At 45.8% G+C, this 18,410-nt stretch overlaps 1 protein-coding gene across 1 annotated transcript in view; it reads left to right on the top strand.

Moving 5' to 3' along the window:
- The window catches only part of KIAA1147 (KIAA1147 ortholog), a 28,228-nt gene extending 17,469 nt beyond the window's left edge, over positions 1-10,759 (top strand). Inside the window, exons 4-9 of the mRNA XM_012649755.1 lie at positions 1,854-2,007; positions 6,618-6,756; positions 7,724-7,855; positions 7,992-8,142; positions 8,871-8,939; positions 10,564-10,759. Coding sequence (XP_012505209.1) covers positions 1,854-2,007; positions 6,618-6,756; positions 7,724-7,855; positions 7,992-8,142; positions 8,871-8,939; positions 10,564-10,759 — 841 coding nt within the window. The remainder of the gene's footprint in view (positions 1-1,853; positions 2,008-6,617; positions 6,757-7,723; positions 7,856-7,991; positions 8,143-8,870; positions 8,940-10,563) is intronic.
- The last annotated feature ends 7,651 nt before the right edge of the window (positions 10,760-18,410 follow it).

Below are 18,410 nucleotides of genomic sequence, written 5' to 3' on the forward strand. Positions count from 1 at the left end.
GAGTAGCTGGCTCTGCTGTTTTCTGAAATTAGTTGTTTTGGAGAAGTCTCTTCTAACCAGATACCTACAGATTCAAACAAACCAACTGTAAAGTAACATTTTGGGGACAGTTGGTATAATTTGAATGTGGACTGGGTATTAGTTTATATTAAGGCATTATTATTCATTTTGTTAGGTGGGATGATGGCATGGTGGTTTTGTGTTATATTATTTTTTAAATAGACTTTATCAGTTAGAGATGCATACGGAAGTATTTATGGGTAAACTGTTATGATGTGGGATTTTCTTTAAGATGTTTCAGGAAAAAGTGATGGCTGTAGCTACAGGATATAGGTACAACCATATTGATCAAATACTGATCATTATTGAAGCTAGGTGATGGATACATGGGATGCATTATTCTCTTTCTACTTTTTGTATATGTTTGAAAATATCCATAATGAAAAGTTTAAAAAGACTAAATATAAAACTAACATTTGTTATTATAGGAAACTTTGAAAAATAGAGAAAAGCCCAAAGGGGGAAAAAAAAAACATGATCCCACCAGCCAGACACCTACTGTTAGCATTTTGATCCTACTACTCTTTTTCCCATGTATAAATATGTGCATACACATTAATTTTTTTAAAAAAGGGTTATGGAAGTCATTCGGTATCTAAATTTTGTAACTTGATATGTTAACCTGCTAGGACTGCATAACAGTACCAAAAGCTGGGTGGCTTAGAACAACAGAAACTTATTATTTCACAGTTCTAGAGGCTAGAAATCCAAAGTCAAGACATCAGCAGGGTTGGTTCCCTCTGTGGAGTGTGGGGGAAAACCTGTTCCCTGCCTCCCTCCTGGCTTCTGGTAGTTTACCTGCAATCTTTGGGGTTCCGTGGCTTGTAGATGTATCACCCTGTTCTCTGTCGTCATGTTCATGTGGCATTCTTCTGTATGTGTCTCTGTGTCCAAATTTCCCATTTTAATAAATATATCAGTCATACTGGATTAGGGCCTACCCTAATGACCTCATTTTAACTTGAACACCTTTGTAAAACTCTATCCAAATAAGGTGACGTTCTGAGGTACTGGGGCTCTAGCATGTCCTTTTTGGGGGGACACAGTTCAGCCTATATCACTCCCCTAGTGACTGCATAGTGACAAGCAGTCCCCACAATGCTCCTGCACTTGACTTGGGGCAGGACTCTCCCCTGTCCACATGGCCCAGGGCCTCAGTGCTGCTTTCTTGGTTTGAGGTTGGTCAGCAGAGCTGTCCACAGCCTCTGCTGACCTGAGTGGGCTGGGGGTGGGAAGAGAAGAGATTCTGATGCTTTTTATATCTTTATTATTTGATGCAGAAATTATGAGCCCTAGTGACATCCAGTAATAACTGTTTTCCCCTATTTGAGACATGGAGGGGTAAGCTTCTCCTTATTCTTCTCTAACAGCAAAACAAGCAAGCAAGCGTGAATTCCAAACAAAGAGCAGCTTTACGAAGGGAATTCGTAGGCTTCCAAGTTCCCCCTTCGCACAGTAAGCAGCTGTTCTCTGGGAAGCGGCACCCAGTCTCCAGCGTACCTTGCTCGAGAACAATAGACATTAGTCATAGTCTGTTAATTCTTTCTGTTTCCCATGAGAAAAAGAATGTGTTAACATGGTGCTGTCAGAGAGTTTCAGGCCCATGTTTGAGCTTTTCCTAAGGATCTTCTGTAACATCAAAGGAGGCGTCCTAAGCAACCTCCAAATGGGGATCTTTTAAGGATATCAGGGCCTTTGCCCCTGAGTATTATAAGCCTTAAGTTAGGGAAGTTCGTAGCAGAGCCCCAACCAGAGCCGTTCTCACTGTGCATGTGTGTATATGTGTTGTGCAGACACCAGCTGGAGATGCCGGGACATTACTCTCATCTGGCTGCCTTCTATGAAGACAAGAAAGGGGTGCTCCATGCCGGCCCCGGCAGAGGCAGCAGCCTGCCCCCTGTCTACTGGCTGCCTTCCATCCACCAGTACATGTACCCTGAGATGAAGGTGAGGTCAGCTGTGTTCTCACACAGTGCTGGACTTGTGTCTGGGTTGAGTAGCTGTGGATTAATTTTTAAATGAACAAGGAATTTATGTCTTGGGCTCGTGCAAAAAGTCTGCTTTCAGTAGGTTGTGACATAAAAGCGTTTGGATTAGTTTAACACATAAGGTAACATAACTTACCTTAAACACTGTGCTTTTTAGTCATCTGTATAATCATAGTGCAAAGCTGTGTATGTGATAGGTAGGCCAGTTGTGCTGGACTCCTAGTGGGGAAAAAATAGATTTGATTCCATCGATTGCTTCAGGTATTTTAAAGCCAGATATTTGAACTAAAAATGAAGCATTCGATGAACAAGTATGATATTTCTTAGTTAATGTATTTTTGATATTACTTTATTTTGTATCTTACCTGAAGTACTTTGACTTTGGTACTAGAATTATGGTTTTTTACAGTTAACAAAATACCTGGCCGAGAATATAAAAATGACTAAGAACATGAATCTACTTTTTCTTTTCCTTCCTGCCTTGCCTGTGGTAGGTCACAAGGTATTTCAGTGGAAACTTAGGGCTCCCCTTGTAGAGAAATTATGCCATGAGTTTAAGAGAGAGCCCTTGGAAGGTGTCTTGGAAGAGGACTTTGTCCCCGAGTATTTGGTGAGGTGGAAAGTGAAGAATGCTAATTCCAGACTGAGGGAAGGTGTGAGCAATAGTGAGAGCTATGGCCTACCACTTTTCCAGCACCTTCTGTGAGTTAGGCATTATGCTAACTATTTATACCTGTTGCAGCACTCTTTAAAGTAAGTGGTTCTATCAGCTGGTCATGAGAGAAAAGATTGGAGAAATAGGTTGGAATCAGATTATAAAGAACCTTAAATACTAGACCAAGGAATTTGAACCTAATAAATATCAGCTGGGGTCTTTCAGGAAAACAGAGGCCACGTTAGGTATTTCAAACTAATTCAATACAGGGAATCAGTAATATATGAGCTGGAAGACTGAAGGAGTAAAAAGGCAACCAGTATATTACCAATTACAGACAGCGGCCACCACCTGTGTATTAGTCATCTATTGTGAAGTAACACATTACCCTGAAATTAATGGTTTTAAACAGTATGTACTGGCCAGGTGCAGTGGCTCACGCCTGTAATCCTAGCACTCTGGGAGGCCGAGGCGGGTGGATCGCTCAAGGTCAGGAGTTCGAGACCAGCCTGAGCAAGAGCGAGACCCCCGTCTCTACTGAAAAATAGAAAGAAATGATCTGGACAACTAAAAATATATATATATATAAAAAAAAATGAGCCAGGCATAGTGGTGCATGCCTGTAGTCCCAGCTACTCGGGAGGCTGAGGCAGAAGGATTGCTTGAGTCCAGGAGTTTGAGGTTGCTGTGAGCTAGGCTGACGCCACGGCACTCTAGCCCAGGCAACAGAGCAAGACTTTGTCTCAAAAAAAAAAAAAAAAAAACAAACAAAAAAACAGTATGTATTTATCTCACAGTTTCTCTGGGTCAAGAGTATGGCATGGTTTAACTGGGTGCTCTGCTTCATGGTCTGTAGTCAAGGTATCTGCCAGGGTTGGGGTCTCATCTCAAGGTTTAACTGGACAAGTATCTGCTTCTGAGCTCCTGTGGGTGTTGGCAGGATTAAATTTCTTGAGAGCCATTGAACTGAAGGCCTCAGTACCATGCTGGCTGTTTGCCGGAGGCCGCCCTCAGTTCTCAGCCATGTGGGTCTCTCCAATGTGGCAGCTTGCTTCATCAAAGCCAGCGAGAGAGCCAGCTAGCAAGAGGAAGTCAGAACCCTTTGTAACCTAACCATGGAAGTGACCGCCCAGCAATGTAACCATATTCTTTTGGTTAGAAGCAAGTTACTCAAGAGGAAGAGAGGATTGCATAAGGCTGTAAATGCCGAGAGGTGGGGTCACTGGGGGCTGTCTTAGAGGCTCTCAGCCACACACCCCTAGGGCTGGGGTCACAAAGGGGAAGGAGTGGCATTCTCAAACGGAGCCTGGAGGAGCCCTGCAGGCCAGTGCTCAGATCTTGGAGGGTGGCACCAGGCATCTGGTGCAGGGACCTCTCAGGAAACATGGCTCAACCTGTGCTGAGAGTGCTCTGAAGAGCCAGAGGCCAGAGTCACAGGTGTCTTCTGCTGCTGGAGAAATACTAGCAGGAGTGAGACACCAAAGAGAGTCTTCCTCCCTTCCTCCTGCTTTCTGGTCACCAGTCTTTGCTCCCATTGAAAGAACCTAGCAGGAAGCCAGTTGGCATAGGAATCCAGGAAATGTGGTTTGCAGATTTCCCAGCCCAGGGCATGGGCTAAGAGACAGTGATGAGAAATGGCCCGAGGGCCACTGGGGGATTCTATTCTTGTGCTGACCCGAACCCTGCTCTCCTTCTATCTGCTCCTGACGCTGGCCCAGGTTTTCCTTCTGAGTCAAATTACTGCTGGAATGTCCCCAACCCCACGGGGATGTGACCAGCATCTGACCTGGATATCCCTGGATTCCTCTTCCCAAGAGGCCAAGGAGGAGGGACAAAGGGAGAAAAAGGAAAATTGCTTTATGCTTTTGCCCTATCGAGGGCCACTCCTCAAAACACCTGTTAGACTGAGGAGATGCAGGGAAAAGGGTACTTTCATAGGCTGCAGATACAAATCATTTTAAGAAACAATGTCAACAAATGAAAATTAAGAATATATGTACCTTTTGTTTCAGCAGCCTTACTCCTCAGGATCTGTCCAGGGGACAGAATGATCTGTGTGTAAGAATGTTTAATTGAGCGTTGTTCAATAGAAAACTAGAAAGGATGGTATTCTTGGCAGAGGTGCCAGCGCATTACATCATCTTTTATGTAGAAGCTTAGACATCACTTCCTCCAGGAAGTTTTCTCTGTCTCTGCCAGAATGAGGCCAGGCACCCTCCTGTTTGCTCCAGCAACCCCCTTCCTGCCACATGGCTCTCATCAGGCTGTATTTTAATTGCTTGTTTACCTAACTTTCTCCCACTAGCCTATAAACTATGAGGGCAGGGACTGGGTCTTTTTTGTTCATTGAGAAACTAGAATACTTAGTGCTTGGCACAAAGTAGGCACGTAAGGAATATTTCTTGAATGAATGCATACGTGCATCCATGAACGAACTAATAAATAAGATCAGAAATAAGGACTCATCATTTCTTCTAGGATTCTAAGGCCCAAGATATATTGGGCAAGGCCTCCCAGCCCCCGAATGGTGGAGGCACACATTAAGGGCTTGAAGCTAAGCAGCAGCAAGGCTGGAAGACCCGGATGTGCTTTGGCACCCTTTCCTGTCTGGTTGCTGTTTGAATTTGATGAAAGACAGTGATTGGAGGGATCCAACCAGACTTTGTCACTTGCTGCCTCTCCTGGTGATTTGGGATGTGGCGGCAGAGGAGGCCTAGGGCACGCTCGGTGGAGGGCAGCCTTTCTCCTGGAGTGGGACAGGTGAATGGTGGCAGTGCAGGGCTCATGCCTCGGAAAGGGAAATCCTCTCCAGGTAGTGCAGGTACAGCTTCCGAGGGCCAAGGACAGCCCTGGTCTGGGCTGGCAGAGCGCAGAGGCTGCCTCAAGGCTCCGCTGTGGGTCCACCCAAGGGTTCCTGGTTGTTAAACCCTGGCAGGTGGCCTTGACATGGTGCCTCTCTTCAGACGTGCTCTTGCCTGCGTCACTAATGAGTGACAAGCATTCCCACTTCTGACACTTTGGCATGGAAGTGACCTTCTGAAAAGCTCACAGATACCCAGTTTGAAGCCTCTAGTCTAGTAGTAGTTTTGTCTAGTAGTAGTGGCTGCATATGTTTGTGCCTATGTGCTGAGTCCTTCATGTTTTGTCTCAGGAGGTCCTTATGGCCATGGGAGGTAGGCAGTGGCCTCCTCATTTCACAGATAAGGACAGTGAACCAGAAACAGTAGCTGACCTTCCCCAGACCTCCCCACTAGTAAGTGGCAGAGCCAGGACCGCAGTTACGCTCTTAACCCCTGGGATGTTCCTTGGCTTGGGGCTCCTAGGATGCAGCCTGCAGAGGGTGCCAGGCCTTTGCCGTTGGCATCAAAAGGAAGAGCGGTGGGAGGTGAAGTGCAGCAGGGTTCATGCCAGTAGGCCCTGTGGGTCCTTCCTGCCTGTGACCTCTACAGGCGCCTCGTGTTGTATGGTAGCCAGTCCCCATATATTTGGGAATCTGATCTAGGACTGTGTGCTCATCATTTTATTACTTACAGAGCTCAACAGTGATTTTCAGTTGAATTTTCTTACTGAGGTCTATTGTCTCTTCAGAGGTACTTTTATTTCTGACTTCTAAAAAGTTAAATTAAGCTTTGCTTCCTTTTACCTCTTTTTCCTGAGTAGTCAATGATCCCTAAACTCCAGCTGGAGTGTATCAGGGGAGCTGTTGTATTCTAGAAATCCGGTTTAAAGATAACACTCTTAAGGTGAAAAACATCATTTTGTGTGGACATAGCCCCTTAATGTATCTGCTTGGTTGTACTTTAGATTTGGGGGGTGGTGTTTAGCATACACCTGTATTGGATATTTTTTGCAGTATTTTTAAAAAGCTGTTCTTCTTCCCCTCCTCCTCTCCCACCCCTTTTAATTTTTTTCAGATCACACACCCAGCTGGCTGCATGTCTCAGTTTATTAAGTTCTTTGGAGAACAGATCCTCATCCTCTGGAAATTTGCCTTACTTCGAAAGCGCATTTTGATATTTTCTCCCCCGCCTGTGGGCGTTGTGTGCTATAGAGGTAACTAGAGGCCAGAGTCGTGCTCTGCTCACGTTCCCCGGGGCAGAAACTTGAGTCTTTCCATCACTGGCCAAGCCCAGAAGAGGTCAGGCCACAGCAAGGGCATTAGGCCGAGAGTGACGTGACTGGACGTGGACTCTGGGGCCCGGTAGCAGATGAGTTGGGTGATCCGTCAGCACCCTGGCAAGAGATAAGATTCTGGATTAAAGCAGAGAAAATGGATTCTAGATATATTTAAGAGGTAAACTGCACGAAGTTCGTTGTCTTGTTGGGTTGTAAAGGTTCTGATGTGTGAGGTTGTGAGGAAGCGTCCAGGATGACAAGGGTGGTGGGACCACCAACTGTGGCACCGCAGAGGGCTGGTTTGATAGGGGTAGCATGGGAGGTGACGAGTGCACGAGACGCCCGCCCACCTTTGTATAGCAGGGTCAGGACCTTTGGGGAAAATCCGGCTGAGACAAAGATTTGAGAGTGGCGTATAGATTGGAGTGATGACTGGATGTGCAGTGTCACCTGGGGGGACGGGCAGAGAGTGCAGAGGTGTGCCGGGTGCAGGAGGGGGACTGATAAGGTGGAAAGACAGAGGGGACTGAGGGGCAACAGGCAGAAGGGAGGGGGAACCGGAAGATGCAAGGGTTAGGCCAGAGTTCCAAGAAAGCGGAAAGTCAACAGTGTCAAATTCTAAGCAAGACCAGTGAGAAAAAGACTGAACTGTCTCCTGGGTTTGGTAAGAATGTTGTTGATGTGACCTCCAGGGGTTAGGTTCACTGTGGGACCCAGAAAGCTTTGCCTCCCAGTCTCCTCAGAACGCCAGGACCACGTGGTTGGGAGGAGGCGGGTAGCCGAGCGAGGCCTCCACTGCTTCCTGGAGGCTGGCTGTGCAGAGAAGGTGCCGAGCAGCAGCCTTTGATGTGGGATCGGGGACAGGGGGCGCAGACTCTTCCCCTCCCCTCCTCTGTCCCTGTAGTGTACTGCTGCTGCTGCCTGGCTAACGTCTCGCTGCCTGGCATCGGGGGCACCATTCCTGAGTCCAAGCCTTTCTTCTATGTGAACGTGGCTGACATCGAGAGCCTGGAGGTAGAGGTGTCCTATGTGGCCTGTGAGTACAGGGCCCTACCCTCATCCTGCCCTCATGTCCCAGCCCTTCTCCTCCTCCCAGACACGGGGCTCCTGGACTCCTTGTTGCCCTGGTGGGGTCGGGTGTGTTCCCGCCGCCCTGACCTAGGGCTCTGCAGGCACCACAGAGAAGATATTCGAGGAGAAGCGGGAGCTATACGACGTCTATGTGGATAACCAGAATGTGAAGACGCACCACGACCATCTGCAGCCGCTGCTGAAGATCAACAGTGCTGACAGGGAGAAGTACCGGCGGCTCAATGAGCAGAGGTAGCAGCAGCAGCTGGGGCTGGGAGAGGCCTCTGCTGGCCCAGATGCCCTGCCCTTCCCAGGACAGCCCCAGGGTGGTGGTGGTGGTCCCTCTGTAAAGCCCGTCCTGCCGCCTCATCCCTCGTGATGCATTTCTGCCAGTCGGATGCTGCCCAGGAGATGGAAGTGAAGGGAAGCCATGCAGTGGAAGAGGCCACGCCACCTGCATATTGCCCTCATGGGAGGGCAGCAGATGCACGTGGCTGGTGTCTTTCTGATGGACTTTGGCATCTGCGAAGTCCAGGGAAAGGCAGCTAGGCTAGCTTCCAGAAACTCCCCCGTGACGGTGTTTAGATTTGCCCGTATGCGTGTGTTGACAACAGTCACTTAATGAGTATCTCCATCGTGTGGATCACTGTATTGGAAACTTGTTTATGCATTTTCTCCTGTAATTCTTAATAATTCAGTGATCCTGTAAAATAAATGGTACCATCATCATCCCCAGTTAATGGACAGTTAGGAAAGATTATCACTTGCCTGAGATTACCAGGGGCAGAACTGGCCCTGGACCCTAGGGGTTTTGAGTCCAAGCCCTGTTTATCCCTTTCCTGTCCCTTGTGTCCCTGCCTTTGGACCAGTGCTGCTCCCTGGGAGGTGGTGGCCCATTGCAGGTGCCTGGCTGATGCCTCACCTGTGACTGGGGTCCCGGGAGCTGCGCCAGAGTCTGATGGTGGTCTCCTTCCCAACAGGCAGATGTTGTTGTATTCCCAGGAAGTAGAAGAAGATTACAACCCTTGTGAAGAGGACCTGTTTGTGCTGTGAGTCCTGGGCCTTGGCTGTGGGGCCTCCCCGAGGGTCCCGTCCACACTAACTGCTTTGGATGACCTGGGTCCCTCCCATGTGACCCACTAAGGTCCAGGAATGTCCTTTATTGCTGCCAAGAACACTTAGAGCAATCTTGAGCCCTGAAATGCCATTAGGGGGAGGCAGAGGACTTAGAGAACGAAGCAGGGGTCCCAGCGTTGGTTTTCTTGTTGGGCTTTTATGTCCAGGATGCCCACCGCATGGAAGTTCCTTCTGTCTCTCAGGACTCAGGGACTTCTCATCCATTGCTTTCTTCCAGTAGAGCAATTCCTTGTGCTGAGTGTTATGGGATAATCTGAAATTTTAACTCTTGAATTGAATGAACTCTCTTTCCCCCAGATCTGTTAGTGGTGGGCAGGAGCCAGGGCCTTTACACCTCACGGCACTGATTGCGTTCCTGAGCGGCCGAGTGCAGCAGCCCTCTGTGATAGGAACAGAACTGTAACTGAAGCAGAAACAACTCCCTCAGCTTCCTGTTTCCTCTTTCTAGCCCACATCCGGGGATAGGATTGGGAAACAATATTTGCAGTTTGATGTAAGAAACTTAATGTGGACGTTTCTACGAAGGGGCAACACCTTGATTCTGATAGTGGACTTTCTAATAGCTGCATGCTGTTTAGGTGGAAAGTATCTGGGACTTGAGCAGAGCCACAGTCTCACAAAGGTTTGGCATGTGCCATCGCCTCTGAGATCCCTGTGTACCCAGAGCTGCTTTAGGCTCCGGGCCCCTTTGCTGAACCCGAGAGCTCTGGGGGCGCAGCTTCACTGGACAGCGAATGCCTTCCTGCACGGGGCTCATTTGTTCACACAGTGCTCCAAAGCAGTGCCTTGTAAATCTTGTTCTGTGCAAAATCCTGCTCCTCCCAAAGAGAGTAATCAAAGGAGAACACACCTGGGGACAATGTTGGCTCTGCAGCTTGCCTCCCCTTCCTCCTCCACCTTCACCTTCAGAATATCCCTGTGCCTGCCTCAGCTCCTCTGATCTCTGCCTTTTCTGTGTGGATATTGTCAGTCTGGGGCTGTCTGCCGTGGCTCAGGGGCTGGAGGACCTCTTCCAAGCCCTTCTTTTCTCGAGAAGCCTCGTCTCCTGTTGCTAGCTCTAATTACCTACCCAGGGCTTTGAAGGTGAATTTCAGTTTCTCACTTTAAGTCTTGGTTGGCCTCAGAACTGTATTACCAAGTTTGTTTTATTTCCCTCCTAACTTTCTTTCCCCTTATGACTACTAAGCAGAAAGAGGAAAGCAGAGTGTGAGGCTCTCTGAGGCTGTGTTTAAACCCTGGTAACTTCCCTCTTACCAGGAAAATGAATTTTTGGCAAGCAGGCCATTGCATGCTTGGAGATTTCTCCAATCATACAGTGATTAATGTCAGATGGTTTCTTTGCTAACCTTAATAGCACTTTAATAATTGTTTAACTTTTACTCTGTTTTCTTCCTTTAAAGGATACATTTAATTTATTTTTGAAGCTATTAAAAAGTATATTAAAACGGTATAGCTTTGGTTCTCCATGTATGGATCATCTGCTGAGCTTTTTTGTTTTCTTCCCTCCCTTTCCTGTGTCTTGTCTTGCAAATTCAGGTTTTTCTTAGAACAAAACAACCGGATATTTCAGACTTTGTTGGAGGTGTCTGCCAGTCAAGACAAAACTCTGACAGCAGAGCATGCCCGGGGCATGGGTCTGGACCCCCAAGGAGACCGGAGCTTTCTCATGGACCTTCTGGAGGCCTATGGCATCGATGTCATGTTGGTCATTGACAACCCCTGTTGCCCATAGGAAGAGTGACACAAGGCTGCAGAGCTGCTCACGTGAGGTGACAGCAACCTGGAGTTCACCCCAGACCTCCAAAGGGCCTCATTTTTTATTAAGTTTACAGAAAGGAATATTGTTTATACTTTCCAACAAATGTAATTTTCGCAATTTCCTTTTTGCCCTTTCTCCCTAGAGGTCAGGTGAGACGGCCCTGGTTTTGTGTTCTGCTTTGGTGTAGGGCACTGGAATCTGCCACTTTCTCCCAGAGCTACTTGTCCTTTGGCTTTGGCCTTAGGAGCTGTATCATTCTGAGTGGGCTGAGCCCTGGAAACCTGGGGATGGACTGTTCAGAATGTCTGTATGGCCTTTGTCCCTTGTTATACTCGAGAATAAGACAACCATCTGTCCACTGTGGCCTTAGATACTCATCTGCCTAAAGGTGGAAACTAGACCAGATGACCTGTCAAGGTTGTAGAAGTCAGTAGTCTAGGGATCAAATCTCTTCTTGTTCACTAGGGCAACTCTGTCTTCTCTGTTCACTTGAGTCGGGACCACAAAGGGACAAAAGGATATTTCTGACTTCAAGTATCAGTGTCTCTTAAGGACAGAATGACAGGGAAAGGTTGCTTATCAGTGAGCTGAAAACTAAAATTGTAGAATGAAGCCTTGAAACCTTTCTCTAAGTAACTTAATGGTAGGAACTCAGTGGAATATTCCTCTTTGAACCCCTCCTCTTGGGATGGGTTGGTGAATTCCTTAAGGGCCAATGCTGGCCTTGGAGCTTTCAAGCAAATTCATTTTACAAGTTAATCTCTTTTAAGGGCTAAACATCCTCTTGGGAGTAATTTGGGTATTTTTAAAGGGTAGAGTTTGGGCTCCCAAAAGGTAGAGCGGTTGAGGTCCAAGCAGGATAGAGAAGCAGCTCTAAGTTTCTTCATCAGGACGAGCGTGCTCTAGAGGCACTAGCAGCCTGCGGATCAACACAGATTTGCTGGATCCCGGAGTATAGAAAAGATCTGAGCTGCTTAACTCAGAGGTTGGAGTGTGATGTTAACAAGACGGTTTATTACTTTGGAGCCCTGACAAACAAACTTTTCCTTAGCAGAAACAGCATTCCTTAGGCTGAAGAAATTAGGTCCAGACACCTAACAGATTTGTTAGAAAATGCGACAGTGCCTTCGTCTAGGAAAGTGGTCCGGAACCCAAGCGTCAGTGGCGAGTTTATCCACCTTCTTCTGAGGTCTGGGCCGGGTCCTCTGGCTACCTGCCTGGAAGGATGGCAGCGTAAGTGAGACAGTATCTGTCAGTCAGAAAGCCAACTCATGTGAGTCGAGTTTAGGCCTTTTTCACCATAGCTGAGAATTTCCACTTGGGATACTGGGTTTTTGTGACAATTTCTTCCTCTTCACCTTTCTGCCCGCTTCTGTTATTGGAACAGACATAGATGCATCTGACCAAGCCCAGCAGAGACAGATAACCTTCAAATGGATGGGTTGCATGTCTCACCTCAAGACGAGGTTCTTAGGGCTTATTGGTTTATTCAAGAGTATTTTCACTGTAGCTCCTTGATACGGAATTCAAGACAGAAGGAATTCACGTGTGGAAATGCAAGTAGACATCAGTTGATCAAGATAGGATCTTTTATGTAAATATATAAATAAGTTTGGGCATTGAAATGTAAACTGTACAACTAATACATTTTTCTCTTTTGTAGTGTGGGTTTATTAATAGCTATTGTTTCAGTAACATATGCTTACAAAAGAAAAAATTCTGTATTTAGAAGCTGTAGCTTCACCTGTTCTTCCCTTTTATGAGCAACCCTCTCTTGCCTCTCAAATGTTAGGGGGAACTTCCTAACTTGGCGCAGGTGATGTTTTGGTCCTGAGGCTCAGGGTGTCCTCAGTTGGGGGTGAGTGGTTAGAGGCAGGAGCACGATGAAAGGAAAGGCCTGCTTCTCCTGGAGGACACAGGCTGACCCTTTTTGTCTGATATCGGGGAATTTGCTGGAAGTACACCATTTTAAACATTTCTGCTCCAGAGCCTTCTGTGTGCTTTTCCTTGCTGCTTTAACTCCAAGCTCAGAAGTGCTGATGTAAGGATAACAGGGTGAAGAATGAGGGTCCTGTATTTTCCTATGAATGGTGAGTCAGGACTTCTGAGTTCCTCCTCATGTCAAGCTTTTCTACCCAAGTGTCTGTCTGGCATCTCTGTGTGTCTACCCTCACAGTCACGCAGAGGGCCAGGGTACAGGTGGCCCTCGGGGGGAATGTTCCAGGGAGGCAGTGCCATGTCTTAGGTCACAGGGGTCTGGGCTCAGCTGACCCCAAAGCAGAACTTCTCCCTTTAAGAGGGAACCCAAGAAATCAGTCCTTCCCTGCCTTGCCACCTTCTTCATAGGGCCAGAAGTCTCACGCAGAGACTCTGCATGACTGAAAAGCACGTGCGTTATCTCTTAGGTTACCTTTGTCACTGGTTGTCATCCTCCGAGTATGTCTTGCCTGGGTTGTGAAGTTACTTTCAGGGCCACCTTTTGAAGGTTTGCTCTGTACCAAACTCTACTGCCCCACGGCAGAAGTTAGCAGGCACAACCCAGCGTCGTTTGGTGCCGGCTCTCCACAAGGGGAGTAGGTTTGTGAGGTACTAGGCAGGGATACCGCCACAGTGACAGCAGAAGCTAGGAGCCATGTGGACCTGCTGTTCTGTCACTATTGATATATTTTCTGAGAAACCATCTGCTTTTGTTGGGAAGAGGGTGGTGAACGTCCTGCACCTGTAAGCCCTTTAGGGGCAGGCATCATTACCACCGTTGACCTCCTGGAGCAGGGTTGGAAACTAGGGTGTGGTTGGCTCCTGCCCCTCTCTGCTGTTGGGCTTCACCCCTCCCCTGCCTATCCTTAGTCCTTTTGGGGAGGTTTAAGCCTTGCCTGATGCCGTGAACCATGTGCTAACTTGTAAATACTTGCTTACCTGTGATGTCAGGGCTGCCCTATCATTGCCAATATAAGTTAGATTCCTTATGGGGACTAGAATCCAGGTTTGGGGTCGGTATCCATGTAAAATATGACAAAGGCCTGTTAAAGAGGATGTTTCCAGTTTTGTAGGCTCAGCAGATAGTAATACTCAGCCTTTGGGGAAATGTCCACTTGTCTCCTGGCTTAGAACTCTTTTTCCATGAGGAGTCAGAAATGGTAGGGCTTATCTCCTACCAGACTTAAAAATATGGGCCAAATAATTTGTTTAGAATTAGCCTTGGCTTTAGTTAAACATGAAGCATTCCCCAAGCTGGGTGTAGATCATTCCAGTGTTACTGTCCCACCTGGGGCCTGTCCAGTCCTCAGGAAATGATGAATATAATGAGTTAGAAGGCACTTGCCTCCATGACATCATCCATTATGGCATCTCTTCTTCTGTCTGGCTAGGGGAGGGAAGCTGAATTCATTGACGTGTAGCTATGGAAATAATGTAACATAGGAACTTGTATCTATAACTTGTTTTGTTCCGTGTGAAAATCAGGATGGGAAAGTTAAGAGTAGCACACAGGTGCAGATAATCCCAGATGTCACATGTGAAGATTGATTTATCATGAAGCTACCTATGATATTTTAGCTAGACGATATATCATTGTTTTCGTTCTGGTGGCTATGAGGATGAATTTGCTGCCTGTCTTGATACACTGAAAGCCCTTCAAACACAATAAAAAGATGAAATTACTTTTAAACTGAGGCCTTCAGGGAACTTTTTGTAAAGGGCAGTAATGAATTAACCTTCTAGTGGTAGGACATCAACCCTCCCAGAAGAGGAAGGGGCCCCAGGGCCATTTTTTCCCCTTTGAAACTGCACAGCCCAGGGAATGGACTGCGATGTTTTCCACAGTCCCAGTGTAGGTCGTCCTTGGAGAGCTAAAGGACGGAGTGGAGGGAACGGATGAATGAAACTACGATAATCAGCTTGACAGTGAACTTAGTATGATGACAGTACGAAAATGGGCAAGAAAATTAATATAGGGATGAACGTGCCAGGCATGGGCTTATCTCCCTGTTAAGTCCCTGGCTAGTGGGCTTGGAATCTGTGAAGTGTCCAGCCCTGCTGTTCCGCAGTTGTGCCCTGAGGTGAGAATCCTGCAGAGCCAAAGGCTTACCTCGGCAGGCCCGGCCCCGGCCCCAGCCCTTCTCATGTCAGGAAAACCCTTTTCCAATTCAGGTAGGGGGAGAGGAGGAGTTAAGGGCTCCTTTTGCTCCCAAGGCATGGATTTTTAATATTCCATTTGTATTACTAATATACCTCTGTTCCCAGGAGCTACTGGAGTGTTGTGTGTTGTGGGAAAAGGCTAACTGTGAATTAAGTTAATGTTTTCTTATAAGAAATGGGAGTTTATTTTTATATCAATATTATTATATGATGAACTGAGTATGCAGATACTGAAATGGAGGGAAATTTCAAAACTATAATCCTGGAAGAAATGGGCAGCTTTGTAATTTGGTAGCAGCTGAGACCCCATAGAAGTTTTACCGTGTCAGTATTTCACAAAGTGAATGAGGAGATTGTGCTGTGAAATCTTGACAACGCTCTTTAGGAGATGAACATACAAACACCAACCTTAAGTAAAACTCTAGTATAAAAGGGGGTAAATGTGATCATTCTGATTATTATGTCTCTCAGTGGGAGAGAGGTGGGAGTAGGAGGTGGTTTTATAACTAGCACTTTAATTCATTTTTGGAGCTGGAATTTAGGGGCACTTGGATGAAAAATGGTGATGTAGAAATAAAGCCCTGCTTTCATCTTTGTAGAATTTATTCTAGAATTTCAGCATAGTACAGGCTTTTAGAACTAATATGACCTAAACTGAGAAAGTTTATTTAATTATAGTAAAGTAAGTGTGAATTGCTTATGTTTGCTGTAGGATGCTTATTTAGACTAATAAGAAATTTACTTCGCTTGGTAAGGACCTTTGGGGAATGTGGGGGTAAGGCAGGGTGTTATAAATTAGCCAGAGATGATCCACAAAATGAAAAGTCCACACAGGGGTAACTGGGGGAGATGGTTGCAAATATATTTAATTAGCATTAGAGTGAAAACTCCTTCCTTTGGGTAAATTAAGCAAAGACAAAGTATATAAAAAATTTTTAAGGAGGTGGTAGGAAAAAAAAAAAAAGCTTGGGTCTGGCATGCCCCCAAAGTCTCTGAGTGAAGGATGGTGGAGATCTGTGCTTTTGGACAGCCAGCCTGGAAGGGAGACTTTAGGGGTAGAGAGCAGAGGAAAAACAAAATGAACTTCCTTTATCTACCCTAAGTTTGTCGACTAGATTTTTTTTTAATAGGTTTGGGAAATAAACCTTTCCTAAAAATGAAATAGTTGTAGCCTTGGAAAAACTGTTTTCCTATTTTTTCTGAGTTAGGATCAGCATAGCCTCCCTGTCGCCTTAAATGTAAAAACCTTATTTTGATTAATACCCCAGCGTAAGAGTTATAGCAATAAGAGAAACTGAATCTATTTTTGTTTCAAGTCCTTACCTCATATTATGAAACATAGTTCATAAATTTTGCCCTGAATACTACTGCATACAGGTATGTTGTGCTCTCTTTGTTTTCATGGTGATAATTTTAAAGGCCTAAACAAAGTTGGGGTTAACCCTGAAGCTAAGAGTCAATGTTTCTTGAATTGATCTTGTTCTGTGGTACAAAAAAAAAATGTATGTATATCATATCTGTATATATCTGAACCAAGTTGTGTGCAGAGAGGTTGATATAACTATATTTACAGAAAATGATTTTTACAATTAAAGTTCACACTTTAACATGAATGTGTGTGATGCAATCCTTTGCCTAGTTCAAGAAGTGTGGTTTGTGGTAGGAAGGAATGGCGGCCACCCCATGAGCCCTTAGTGAGGACGGAGGACACCGAGGAGCTCCTACCTGCCCTTCTGGAGGCCATCGTCTGGACAGACTTCATCCAGGTAACGGGAACCAAAGTTGGGAATAACTACACCACCCAGAACAGCCAGGACTGTGCACCCTCAGTCACATTAGGAAACTTGTAGAAACCACTCACAGAGACTGAAGCCCTTTCGTTTCACAATCTGTCATCAAAGTTTAGTTTCAGACGTTATGTATTGGTATACGTGTGTTTGTGTATTCTAAACCGTGGTTTCATTTTTAATCTTTTCGGGAGTTATAGTACTTATTTATTTAAAATTAGTATAAATTGCTGACACTGGTGGCTGTGGAATCCAATGGCCTTGTTCAAAGCCAGGATCCTACTTTCTGAGCTATGTGACCATAAAATATTACAGGTTGAATATGCCTTATTCGAAAGGCTTGGGACTAGAACCATTATAGATTTCAAATATTTTTGGATCTGGGAACATTTGCGTTATAAATCTGAAATGCTCTGATGGACATTTCCTTTGAGTGTCATGTCACTGCTTAAAACATTTCAGATTTTGGATTTTCAGATTAGTGATGCTCAACCTGCACCTACTTCCTAGGGCTGTTGTGAGAACTGACAGTAATTATAACTGTACATGCAGATCAGCTCTGGGGCAAAGGAAAACTTTATATTAAACTGTATCTGGTAGAAACCATCTACTAATATTTTGAATAATCTTCACTTTTGAGTGAAATGAAACAGGAGGAGGGGGGACCCAGGCTCTCCTCTGACAGCTCAGCATTCCGGCGTTGGCTGTCTTTTATGCGGGTATTCAATGGAAGGATAGGACAGGACGAAGAGCAAAGCAGTTGACAGTGAGGAAATCAAGCCTTCACAGGAAATAGCCTGACTCAAGAAAACAAAATTTGAAACAAGGCATATTTATATTGAAAAATGAGTAAGATTCTTAATGAGGATTAAATATCCTTCCATAAGCATACATACCATTATGATTATAATCATTGTCTAACACACACACATTGGTAGCCTTTTAAGGAAGAAGTTAGATTCTGCACTGGTCCTCTGCAGTCTTAGAGACCCATGATATGCTAAATTCTCTTGGTTAATGTAGAAACTTGTTTTCTTACACTGCAGCATCCCCTCTGTGGGTGGGGTGGGTGAGCTTTAGCCTAATGTTTGGATCCACCTGTTATTGTTTTGCTAAAAGCAGAGCTTTTAACACCACCCTAAAGAATACAGAACTAAATAAGAAAGCCTTATCTTTCGTGATCTTCATTCATGGACTTTTAGTAGCTGCTCTATAATCCATTAAAGCTGTGGTCCCCAACCTCTGGGCTACAGCCCAGTCCGTGGCCTGTTAGGATGGGACACACAGCAGGAGCTGAGCTATGGGCAAATGAGCGAAGCTTTATCCGTATTTACAGCAGCTCCCCATCGCTCATGAGCTCCACCACCGGTCCCAAAAAAGGTTGGGGACCACTGCATTAAAGCATTGGTCTTTACTCTGTGTGGGTGTGGTACATGCACTTTGTCTTGAAATGGATCTGCCTGAGTGAGCCTGTAGCCAAGGCCTGCCAGCTCTACTGGCCCGCTTCCCCCTTAGGTCGCATCCATCCTCCTATGGTGCGTTGCCCACTCGAATATAAGAACCTCAGGGGCACTAAACAAAGGAAAATGTCAATGGTAGTGTTAAAAGCAAATGATGCTAATGACTGGCTAACAAAGCCTTAGCAAATCAGGTGGTTTTTAATTCTCTGCTTTCAACAAACTAGAGGATCTAATCAAGTT

The sequence above is a fragment of the Propithecus coquereli genome, unplaced genomic scaffold (genome assembly GCF_000956105.1).
Source record: "Propithecus coquereli isolate 6110/MARCELLA unplaced genomic scaffold, Pcoq_1.0 Scaffold302, whole genome shotgun sequence".
In the NCBI taxonomy this organism is placed as follows: Eukaryota; Metazoa; Chordata; class Mammalia; order Primates; family Indriidae; genus Propithecus; species Propithecus coquereli.